The sequence below is a fragment of the Amblyomma mixtum genome, chromosome 1 (genome assembly GCF_055824585.1).
Source record: "Amblyomma mixtum isolate Tamu chromosome 1, ASM5582458v1, whole genome shotgun sequence".
NCBI classification, from domain to species: Eukaryota; Metazoa; Arthropoda; class Arachnida; order Ixodida; family Ixodidae; genus Amblyomma; species Amblyomma mixtum.
The window spans coordinates 188,437,268-188,450,029 of record NC_143012.1 but is presented as its reverse complement, the minus strand read 5'-3'; the positions used below and the strand labels follow the sequence as shown (position 1 = coordinate 188,450,029).

Here is a 12,762-nt window from a genome sequence, read left to right as displayed (position 1 = left end):
TTAAATCTGGACACAGATCCGTTTCTAACAATTACAGGCCAGTTTCACTGAACCCAAAATATTGCAAGGCACTCGAGCACATAATATACACTCAAATTATGACTCATCTTAAACAGAAGAACTTGCTTCATAACAACCAGCATGACATCCGCAAACATTTATCGAGTCAGACAGTTGTTTGAGTTAATAACGGACCTTCATCAAGCAATCCACTCTTCCCTCTAAATTGACTCCATCTTTATTCATTTTTCTAAAGCTTTTGATCGCGTGCTTCTTAACCGCCTGATGATAAAAATGAAGAACCTGCAGCTGGATCAACATACTACGCAGTGAATGAACGCATTTCTAGCACACCGCTTTCAGTCAGTTAAGTTAGGGAGCTTCTCATCAAAACTTACAGGTGTTGCTTCCGGAGTACCTCAGGGTTCGGTGCTGGGCCCACTGCTTTTATTAATATATATTAATGACATCACGTGAAACATAACATCTAAACAGAACATCTAACATCTAAAGTAATATCTAAACCATGCGATATCATTGCTCTCCAGACTGGCTTTGATGAGCTAAATCATTGGTGTGGCAGGTGGCAAACGGTAATTAAAGCAGATAAAATTAAACACCTTAATTTTACCTCCCTTGCAAACTCGAGTCCTAATGCCTACACAGTTAATACTGTCACTGAAACTGCAGCGGCGGTAAAATACCTCGGTGTAATTTTTACTCTAATTTATTAGCCTTGAACACTCATATTGAACTGATCACTACCAAAGCCTTAAAAAACGGTATTCTTAAACGCCTACTGCACCAAGCCAACCAGGACACAAGAATACACGCATTAAACATGCTAATCAGGCCTGCAATAGAATACGCATCAGTCATTTGGAACCCTCGTCATGCCTATCTCATTAGCATGTTGGAATGTATTCAAAACAAAGCTGCTCGATCCATCCTTTCCCAATACTCTCGGCATCAAAGTGTAACAGCACTGAAAATATTGCTTCATCTCCCGCCTCTGGTCATGCGCAGAAAATTCAGCCGTTTATCCTTTTTCCATATGCTCTACCACATCAACTCAGCATTTGTATGTTCACATATTCTCCCGGCATTGAACACATCGGCTCATGTAGATCTTCATGTAGATCACATGAAGATTAAACCCATTTTCGCTCGGACAGCACGATACAAATTCTCACCTTTGGTCCTGCCTGTTGAGCAGTGGAATTCGCTTCCTTCTAGCATTGTGGCTATCGCTGAAATATCATTTCAAACAGCTACTTTGTCATATTTAGAAAATTCTAACATAGAATGATGTGCGTTTTTTATCGCTGTGTGGTTCTTTTTTCTTTTCTGTTTGCTTGAGTGTGGGCTTTTCGGCTGTAACGTTCCGTGAAATGTTAGGCGGCATGTTTTGGAACTTCCGAAGGTGGGATTTTTGTTGTTTTGTTTTGTGGAATTTGCTATATGTGCATTTTTTTCAAGTACTTGTTCGTAGCCATTTCTTTTCACTTTCTCTTATTAACTTGTACCTGGCTTTTTAACTTGTTTATTTCTGTTTTCTGCCCTTTATATGTGTGTTGTATAATTGTTGTTTTCATTGATGCACCCCCCTCCCCCCAAGTAATGCCCTCATGGTCCTTTAATATATTGATATAAATAAACTAATAAGTAAAAGTAGGCGGGGTGAGAGTTTGCTAACTTGGAATATTTGACGAATCTATTCTGTGGTCTAGAATACAAGCCATTTGCGAGGATCTTAAATGTTTCTGTAAACTATGTTTAGAAGTAATTCCTGGTTCCAGCATCTCACCCGAGATCTCATAGGCTGATTTAATAGGGAGTATGTTGAGATTCGAAAACTAATTGTGCAATATTATCGCGTCGCTGCGGTCAGAGGCGCGGACTAAAGACGGGCAGTTTGCAGTCTATTGGATCAAACTCATTCCCGCAAAGAGTGAACATTCCGTTGACGGTGTCGATCACAGCAAAGTGCACTCGGCAGTTGTCGAGGTCATAATAATTACCTATATCAGCCGCGCTCTACATTAAAAAGTTGCAAGACACTTTCCAAATGACGCGCCTAAAATACCGCAAACGATCCAGAGAAACGTAAAAGTGCTGGGTATGGTCGCAATCGTTTGAAAGCGATTTTGTCGCGTCAGGCGTTGTAAACATTAAGTATTATGTCCTTATGTCGGCAACGACAGAAAATCTAAAGAAAAAACATAAAAACTTTCTCAAATTGTCAAAAGGTTCGAAAAACTCACACTTCATGAATTATCGCATTCGAGATCATGTTCAGAAAGATAAAAACGAACCAAAGGACTCACTTTGTGAGGTATCAACTGCCTTCATATGGGGCTGAGAATGAACAGAAAACGTAAACGCGCTAAGCACACATTACCATCACTTGGTCGCGCGTGTGATATGGACTAGAGGAGACGAAGTTTATGAGGACAGAAAAGGTGCGGTAAGTGAACGTTGCCTGAAAGGAAGTAATGAAAGAGTGACAGAACACAGAGAAACTGCGAAAGAGGTACATGGATACCCTTTGTCAAAAGTCCTCAGGCCGAATAGTTTCCTTTTCAGCTGTGGTGTTTAGCACTTATGACAAACCTCGAGTTCTAATTCCCTGTAGGAGGAAGACGAAATCGTTCGAGATCAGAACGCTATCTCTCTGCCTCTGAAGTTTTTTCGTGTTTTCGCACAATCAGGAAGGCGCCACTCCATCTTCGGACCGGTGATGGAAGTGGAAGACGTTAGGCCTCCTGTGGAACCCGTGGGTCTAAGGCAGCAACCCAGAGGAAGCGCTTCTACCAACCGAGCGAAGCAAGCAGCCAGGCCGCCACGCTGTACTAAGCTCCAAGCGAATACTCCTCGGCGGACGATGGGTTCATCCCAGTGATGAGCAAGAAAGCCAAGAGGAGATTTCGTAAGAGTGAGGACTCGTCCTCATCAACTACATCTACCTTCACCACGACGCGCGGCGGAATGGCACATGCAGTCCTTTTTTTTTTGCCTGAAACATCCACCGACAACCTCAACCTGCTGAACGGGCAAGCTACGCAGTTGTTCCTCGAGGCTCGCGTCCAGGGAGTGATCAAGGACGTCAGGATCAACAGCCGAAGGAACCTCCTTGCCATCGATGTGACGGAGCGGAGTGCCTTGAAGTGTATAGCCACTATCACGAAGATCGGAGACATCGCCGTCCGCTCTCTTGTTCTTGAAAACAATTGAACAACCGCTGGCGTCATTAACGACGTCGATGCGACTATCTCTGAGTCCGACCTGCCGATACTCATTAAAACAACAACGAACAGCATCGAAATAACTAAAGTTCAGCGCCTTGGCAAGTCAAGATGCGTCAAGCTCACCGTTAAGGGCGTCTGTATTCGATCGCATGTGAAGGTTAGCCACATCCGGCATGCAGTTTGCCCATTCATCCCGAAACTGCTTCAGTGCCGGAAGTGCATGAAAATTGGGCATGTCAGTGGTATTCGTAATAACACTATAGCGTGCCCGCCCTGCTTTGAACCACATAGGGGTGACATTTGCAGCGCTACTGTCTTGAAGTGCGTCAACTTCCGTGGCCCTTATAACGCTTAATCAGTAGTCTGTCCCCTCCTGAAGGAAGAACGGGCGATGTTAAAGCAAATGGTGCGAGACGATTCAACGCACAGAGAGGCCGCGCTACGGTACGTCAGCGTCGTTTTCGCCGCCGACGATCTACAAAAAAATCGGCTGACAGTGGTTTTGAAGCTCCCATTGCTCTTTCTACTTCTCCTGCTTCTCCACCGAGTAATGTAAGTCCGGTGGCTGGCAAAGCCGGAAAGAGTGCTTCAGAGATGACATGGCCACCACTTCCACAGCTACGCCCGACCTCGGTGTCTGAGCAGGCGCCACATTCCCACTGTCCTACTGCTACAGCCGAGCGAACCCAAGGCCGAGATTCAGCCCTAGGTGAGGAGGCGCAGGTGATCGCCATCTTGAGGTCCCTTATGAACGCCATGCGTGTGATGCTGTCTAGAGTTCACTCCTCAGCAGCGCGGAATGCCTTGCAGGTAATGGACGCGCTTAATCCAGTCCCTGCAGCTTTACAGTAGCAGGCACAATGGCACTCTTAGCATTACTATTTCGAAGCCAAGTCAGAGAAGTATCCATTTTCCAGTGGAATGCACGTGGGCTCAATTCCCGCATTTCGGACATTCGAGAACACGTCTAGAAATCCAGATTTCCAATCCTTGTGATTTTTGAGCACAATCTACAAAAGCCCACCCGAATTTCTGGATATGAAGCTTTTGCATCCTCCATGCACAGGGGAATCAGCAAGGCCATGGTCTACTTTCTAAAGAGCTTACTTATGAGCACCATACGGTTCCCCCTCACAACGACAACCAGTGCGTCTGTTTAAAGGTGGAAAGACGCACTCTGACGTTTACGATTGTGGGCTCGTACTTGTTTCCTAAAACACGGTTTGACACCGACAGGCTGGCGGACTTGCTGGCTGTAACATCTGGCCCTTGGTGTCACTGGAGACTTTAACGCGCATGACGTCATGTGGGGAGGCATCGGAATGAATTCGAAGGGAAGACGTCTTCGCCACTGACCATGACCTACAATGCATTAGCGACGGTTCACCAACGTACATTCGCGGACTCTGTTGCAGCAGCTGTCAGAACTTGGCGTATGTGTCTCGCTCCCTTACGAGACGTCTCCGGTGGTTTGCCGATCGAGAAATGCATGGAAGTGACCACATCCCCATATATATTATTGTTCCTGGTCTCGCTGCGTGTACATGTGCCAAACGCTTGCAACGCATAGACCGGTCTATGTTTAAAACCCTTATGGCAGATGCCTGCAGAGAAGGCATTACAACAGGTATTTTATAGAAAGTGTAAGGTGCTCCTTCACTCCACTGCCAAGTTGAAAGACTTCGATGTGGAGCTTCAGCGCCTCCGATTCCTTAGACACAGAGGAGAACGAAGATACAGCCGCACAAGGCGCTGCTCGACCTTAGGGATGCCCGGCGCACGCAGAAGAAAATCCACGACAGAATTCAAATCTTGCAGGCTTACCGTTAGAACATATTCTGCGAATCGCTGTATCCACGAGAGCCTCTCTCACGCATTTGGAGTGTGGTGCGTGGCCTACGAACACCTCCTCAGCAGCTCCACCCATTCAAGTCTCTTCTCTGGCACTTCAGCAAGGACGCAGCAATGCGGAGATTGGCGAAGACTTTTGCGCGAGAATAGCAGGCCCCAAGAACCCATCCACAACTATGAATTGCTACGAAGTGCCCAGATATAGAGACTCGCAAATGCACCTCCTTTTCTCCATGGAAGAACTAGACGCCGCTATGGCTGGTTGCAGACGATCATCGCCGCCGAGGCCCGATGGTGTAACATACTCTGCACTTGCAAACCTTGCTCAGGAGGCTCGACGTGCTCTTTTAGACCATTTAAACTAATCATGGTGGGCGGGTACAGTTGCGGATGCATGGAAATCAAGTCGCCTGGTCCCAGTCCTTCATCCCGGAAAATCACTGCTTGACCTGCATCGTATTATCCAACTGCGTTGGCTAGTTGGGTGGGCAGACTCATGGAAAGGATGGTACTTACACGAGTTGAGTGGTATCCAGAGTGCTACGAAGTATACCCGGATGTAATGTTTGAGCTTCCAAGTGCACGTTCGTCTACTGATAGCGTGATTGTTCTGGTGTCATCATCTGACCATCAGAAACATCTGAAGCACTTGACCGCGGCGTTGTTTCTGCATTTTAAAGCGGCATGCGATGCCACTCATCGAGTTATTTTGAAGGCTGTGGATTCTGCGGAACTTGGTGGTCGCATATTCTGCTGGATACGAAGATATTTATCCAACCGGTCACTATGCATACTGTGGATGGACCGACGTCTTCAAATTTCACTTCCTATGGGGTCCCACAGGGTGGGGTACGTAGCCCAACGCTTTTCAACCTTGCGCTTGTCGGGCATTATCGATGTACTACCACAGTCGACGCAACGCTCAGTCTATACGGACATTTGTATCTGAGCATCGGGAGTTACGCGACGACAAGTTATAGCAAGGCATGAAAAGGCGCCAGCATTCTTACCGCCTACCTCCGCCTGTAGGGCCTGGAGATTTCTACTGAAAAATGTTCCCTTGTTTCCTTGACACGCAACAGCATGTCTCGTTACCCCGTGTGTACAAATACCTCAACAATGTCCTGCGAAAGAAGTCATCGCTACCTTGGAGTAATCATTTATCGTACGATATGGAGCCCACAAGTCTCGTACATAAAAAGGTGACTTGACACCGATCGTTCACGTTCTCTCCTTTCTCGGAGGGAAGTCGTGGGGCGCATCAGTGCAGTCGATGCTCCAGCTGTACACCGCATTATTCATGGGGCTCCTTCTCTACAGTCACCCTGCACTTGGAAAACCGAGGAAAACGAACATACGGTGTTACAAAGCATTCAAGCTCAAGCTCTCCGGACGTTGCTGGGACTGCCCAAATGCGCATCTACAGCCGCAAGAGTACCCATCACCCAGGAGAACAGGAGAATCCAGTGACTACCTTTATCAGAATCGACGCTTTCAGAAAATAAATGATAAGTGATAAACGATAACTGCTCATAGTCATGGGTCTCATCAACAACTGGTCGCGAAAATCCGAGAGCTACACCACACCGCCATCAATAAAGGGCACCATATTATCTACCAATGGCTGCCAGGACACAGCGGCATCGCTGCAGATGATATTATAATTTGGACCACTCAGAGGAGCCTTGGGGACATGGAGGACCGCCTTCAGCAGGCTGCTTCCATAGTCGATGCGTATGCTAATGACTGTGGGCTCCAATGTGCTCCAGAGAAATCAGAGCTTCTGCATGTCAGAGCGAACCCAAAGGATAGGACAGCAATACACATCTCTCTGTCAGGAGGTCCTATTAGAGAGGTGGAGGAGCTCCGTATTCTGGGCCTTTTCATTCACCAGAGACTCGGACCGGACTCCACTACTGCGAAACTCAAGAGAGTAGGCGAACAGGTAGGCTGCATGATCCGCCGCGTTTCCAACAAGCGGGGTGGTCTGCGGGGCAGGGACGCGCTTCGGCTCTCTATGCCTTCGTGACTAGCCGGATCCTCTACGCCGTGCCATATCTCCGCACTACTAAGCAAGACGAGGCGCGAATAGACGCCATCATCCGCAAGGCAACTAAGCGAGCCCTGGATCTCCCGGTGGCTACCTCTAATGCCAAACTCAAGGCATTGGGGGTGCTAAACTCCTACCAGGAGCTGCGGGAGGCCCACCTCGTGAACCAATACACGCGGCTCACGCAGACGGCTCCTGGGCGCCGCCTGCTAAACCGCTTACACATCCAACACGACTGCACTCCAGAGGAAGCGGAGCGTATCCCAGTACTATGGCGCCATATGCTCTGGGTCTCCCCGCTCTTCCGTAACATGGACACCGACATGCATGAAAACAGACGACAAGCGCGTCTCGGGCTCTTTAGAGACAACACGGCTCCCGACCCGGTGTATATTATGTAGACGTAGCAGGGCCATCGCCCACGGGATTTTACTCGGCCGCTGTCGTTCACCAGGAAATGCACGTTGATGGACTCTCCTTTCGAGCCCCGAATTCAATGCCGGCCGAGGAAGTAGCGATAGCGCTTGCTGCCGCCCACGCCAATTCGAGAATAATCATCACGGACTCCCGAAAAGCATGTGAACATTACTTGGCAGGGGAGATCTCCCCCTTAGCTGCTTGTATTCTACGACGGACTGCCACTGATCCAACACCCAAACGAATCATTTGGGCTCCTGGCCACCAGGGCTTACGAGGTAATGAGGCCGCTGACGCGGCTGCCCGAGCGCTTACTCACCGGGCTCCTCATCCCAGCTCTTCTGGCTCGGAGACTAACCAGCCGCTGCTGCGATTCAGGGAAATATTAACACATTATAGCGACAACCACCGCCTTTTCCCGGCCCCTGCAAAAGGGCTGAGTAAGACGGAGGAGCGAACTTTAAGGCGCCTGCAGACAGGTACTCTACTCTGTCCTGCAATAATAAAACATTACGATCCTAACACGGATGGGCGATGCCCACACTGTGGGGAGACCTGTGATATCTTCCACATGGTGTGGGCATGTACTCAAAATCCCCACCTCCCCCCTTCCCCTACCCCTTCCAGAGAGGCATGGGAGACTGCCCTCCTCAACTGCTCCTCGCTTGAGTCCCAAAGGGCTCTGGTGAAACGGGCGAGAGACGGGGCCTCGTCGTGCGGTGTCCCGGACTAGGGACGCCGACCATGTAGCGGGGCCACTCTGTGGCTCCCAAACTCTTTTTCACAAAATAAAAGTTTTCACCACCACCGGCAACCACCGCGCGTACGAGGCCACACGAACTGCTCACCACGAGTGCAATTTTGTGTGCATTCCTATCTCGAGAGCCGACGCAGCGGGTAGGCTTCGAACACTGGCGCTAGAGATCGCGCTTGCGTTTTGGACTTCCGGACAGTTTTCGAACCAGCGTCTATTATCCATGGATCCTGACCTGAAGTTACGGCTTCCATTCGGCCTACCACGACGTGAGGCAAATTTGCTGTGTCACCTGTGGCTTAATGTCGCATTCACAAATCACTTCTGTACTGTGCTCGGCTTGGTTGCTAACCCTGCCAGTGACATCTGTGGCTGTGATGAGACCACATCTGCTATTCTTTGTGAATGTTTAGTGTACAGTTCTGCAAGTCATTCTCTCCGCCTAGCGTTAGAACCCACCGTTTCACGCCCTCTAACGGATTCTGGGAAACTGGCCGCGGAGATCATCGGCGGTGAGGGACCAGGCCCTCCTGCGGTTTTTGCGAGTGTGGAGCCTGCACGACAGGCTGTGATTTTGCCTTAGCCTTTTCGCCTTGTACCTTTTCTCACCTTGTACCTTTTCTCCCTCACGTTAATATCTCCTCATTACTTTGTCCCAGTGCAGTGTAGCAACCTGGAATTATCTACCGGTTAACCTCTCCGCCTTTCCTTCACCTCTTCCTCCTCCTCCTAGTTGCCAGTAAGGTCAGATAAACCCTTGTGCTAATGTTCAAAGGCCTTTTGATTTTTAAGGTGCTTAGCTTCTTCGGTATCTTCTTGGCGCTAGGCAGCACGCTCAGCGTCAAATCCCGCTCGAGGCTGAAGTTTTTGTTTGCTGTTAGATGCTACTCGCACATAAAATTTCGCGATGGTTCGAAAATGTGCAGCCTGTGGTTCGCCGTGATGTTCAGAGCGGTGTTCGGACGACTTTCGGATAAACAATGCAAGATAGACTGCTGAGAACAGAAACAAAAAATGAGAGAAAGAGAGACGAGCGCTGGTCTGTGGTGTTTCTCTCGTTTGTCCTGTGTGTTTCCACAAAATTTTAGGTGTAATGACCTTCGCGAACTTGCCCAACACTCTGCGCTACTCAGTGTCGTTCGCCTTAATTAGTCGAGAATGGGAGCTAATCGTATTTTATTCCGGAAACAGCGTTACAATATGATTTTAAAACCCAGTAACGCACTCTTTGCTTTAAAAACAATTTAATCGATGCTCTAAAGAACACGCCCGCGTGATATGCTACTTTACCGTAGTTTCTTTGTTCTGTCGCAGGGCAAAGGCTCGATGAAGACGTACTGGCTGCAGGGCAAAAAGGGCGCAGGCAGTATGATCCGCCGATACCCGGATGCTGCTAAACCTAAAGAGCTGAACCGCAGAAAGTCTTCAGTGGGGGCCCGCTCCGTCTACTCTCCCGTCACTTACGAGGAGATCGCCAAGCACTCGCCGTGCAACACTCCACCGCCTCAGGGAGGCACGTCCTCGTCGAAGCCGACCGCGGGCGTGACCCCCTCGCCGGCCACGAACAACGCACCTGGCACCGCGGTCGTCAAGGACATCGGAGGGAACACCGACCTGTCGAACGGCGGTAACTGTTCGCCCAAGCGCCGCACCATGAGTGTTGCTCCCACCACGACCCCGATCACCGCTTCGCCCAGGGAGTCCAATGGCCGGCCCGCCCCACGCAAGACGGCCTGGACGGAACTGGAACTCAAGGTTCCGGCCCAGCCTTTGTCGCCCGCCACGGTGGTGACCATGCCTCCACCCGCTATGCTCTCCGCAGTCGGACTGCAGCCTCCCTGCCAGCACTGCACGCATTGCCACAACAACTACAACCAGCGAAGGTTGGCGGACGCTTCGTCGGCCGAGTCCAGGGGTGATAAGTTGGGCTGCTGGGCGTCTTCGCAGCAGCACCGCGGTGGTGTAGGCGGCCACCTTGCGTCCAGCACTAGTGGCGGCAGTGCCCCGTGTTCCATTCTGTGAGGGTCTGCGTTGGTGGTAGGGCAGTTTGATTCGTCTAGGACCATTACCGGAATCCACTGGAAGTCTGTCACACGGTAAAAGCCATAGGTGCGTTCGACCGGCTTCAAAGACTCTGTTGTGAGCTCAACGTGCGTGCACGCTGTAGTAGGAGCAATGCGTGACACAAGTCACGAAACCTGCTTCTTTGTATTGTGTAAGGCACAAAATAGGTTGGCTGCTAAACAAAATTCCTCTGCTTTTTTTCCTGGCTCTCGGCAGTGCGTACACCCCACAAAAAAGTAGAACCCGAAATGACTGGAGAACCTATCGTAACACGCGCGCCCCACTCTTTCCAGCTGGCCGGTTTACAATGTGCTGCTGTGGTTCTGGCTACAGTCTCTCAAGCACCGCGAAGACTTCCACGTGGGGAACTCATGAGGATTCCGCACTCTACGCTGTGAATGCATATTCTTCGCATCTTGTCATTTTTGCTAACGCTGTGGTAGTTAGACATTATTCATTTCTTGTTTCTGTGTTATAAAAAATGCAGAGCAGGATGTACTTCGCTACTTGATAGTTGTACCACACCTGTGCTTGGCCAAAGGCACAAGTAGACATGAAAAGTGCTGGTGTGTTCGTGTGTTTGCATTCGTGTGCACGCTAACGTCTCCGTTACCCGCTACCTTGTTCGTGCAGTCAGGACTGTTGGAAGAAAAAAAAAGCTTTTCGTTTCAGCGTCTCTACCAGCTGATTCGAGATTCACATCGTTAGGCATGCACAGAAAGCTGTATGGTGTGGTATTACTTTTATTCATCGCACGGTACAAGGTTGCAATGGGACGCATTTACTAGTTGCGGGCCATAGCAACAGGAGAGCTGTGCACAACAGACTTGATCATTTTTGAGCTCGTGGTGAACATGTTCCTTTTTGTAGTGATGGCAGATGCCTTCTGCGCCTAAATATGTTGCATAGATGACTGCGTTTCTCTTGCCTTCGGCTGAACTAGGAAAATTCAACAGAAACACTGGCTGTTAAGCATAAGAGCAGTCCCGGAATATGCTGCATGTAATTCAATACCATTTGTAGCTGTCTTGTAGCAGGAGTTTGTAATAAGTAGTAAGTCCATGTTTTAAGTTTCATGGGCTGGCTGGACATTGATTCGAAGGTCGGCTGCGACTGTGACGACGTGTGTAATCGAATTACGATATTGTTTACTGGCCTGTTTACACACATAATTTCTTTTGATAACAACATCGGCTTCATTTAACCATCCCAATTGCTTTTCTAATCATGCACGAATAGGTAAACTCCTTAAAGACGTTCACGTATCCGATTGAGCATGCTCCGGGTAAGTAGTTCTGTGTTGAAGCGTACGACGCCACTGGTTTCTTGATTGCACGTAAATTTAGTTGTCTTACTCCATGCGAAACCATTTAAGACCTTACGTGAGTGCGAAAATTGTGTTTCCGCGGTTTTGCTGTGAAGGGAGCTTATACTGCCTACGCATGCTCCCATCGTTTTGGCAGTTAAGTATCTGTCAAGCTCACTAGGCCTGACATGGAGAATGAGCCAGTGTGATAGGTTAACGAAACGAATGCCTTAACAATCAAGTCCTAACGCACCTTTCGAATTCATCGAAACCATGTCGTTTGTATTCCGCAGTGTAATCGCCTGTTGTGATGGTTATATGTGCATCCGCTTGATTCTGGCGAGCGAATGCGAAGTGTCTGTGATGTTAGCAACGATGCAGATGGAATGCTTGTCTGTCATCATTGCCTCAAAGGTTCGCTTGCGAGTAATGAAGAGGAGTGATACGCAGAGTTATTCTTGGAGGTGTTTTAATCTGTTTGTAGCTGCAAGGCTGCTCTGGGAAAGAGAAATCAGTAAAGCTCCATGAAACATATTTTCATAAGCATTTACTCAAGAGATAGAAAAAGTAAGGTTTATTGACGTACCTGGGGCGCTAGGTGCTACTATCATGAGTCCCCACACCACCATAGATAGGCGCGAATGTCGCGATATAAAGTGCACTAGTTTTTCAAGTTTGCTACTTTATATGCTGTCGCTATGTTGTCTGTATGAGGGTACTTTAATGAGTTGGCTTTCTCAATACGTTTTGTAAGTCACGCATTTTAACCAATTCTGAAATATCTTGTCACAGATGAATAACATCTTTCTTTTAACTCACGGACGCTCGAACAATATGTTCCAAGACAGTGATTGTGCAGCGTTTATTGGCCAGACATGTGCCATGAATTATTGCTTGGCACGTGGTCGAAATAAATTTAGAGTGCCTCTAATATAGATAGGTTATACTGTGGATGAAGGAAGTTTTCTTCTTTGTCGTTTTGATAGGTACTTCGATTAACACTGATAACTAGAAACCGGAAGTCATTCATTGTAACTTATTCTTGTGTTACCAATCTAGGCTTGGGGCCGTC

General features: G+C 48.5%; 1 protein-coding gene across 1 annotated transcript in view; it reads left to right on the top strand.

Moving 5' to 3' along the window:
* Positions 1 to 10,364, top strand: part of LOC149370275 (soluble guanylate cyclase 88E-like) — a 206,263-nt gene extending 195,899 nt beyond the window's left edge. The window contains exon 14 of the mRNA XM_089561069.1: positions 9,635 to 10,364. Within this exon, the coding sequence (XP_089417195.1) occupies positions 9,635 to 10,342 (708 nt within the window). The 3' untranslated portion in view covers positions 10,343 to 10,364. The remainder of the gene's footprint in view (positions 1 to 9,634) is intronic.
* The last annotated feature ends 2,398 nt before the right edge of the window (positions 10,365 to 12,762 follow it).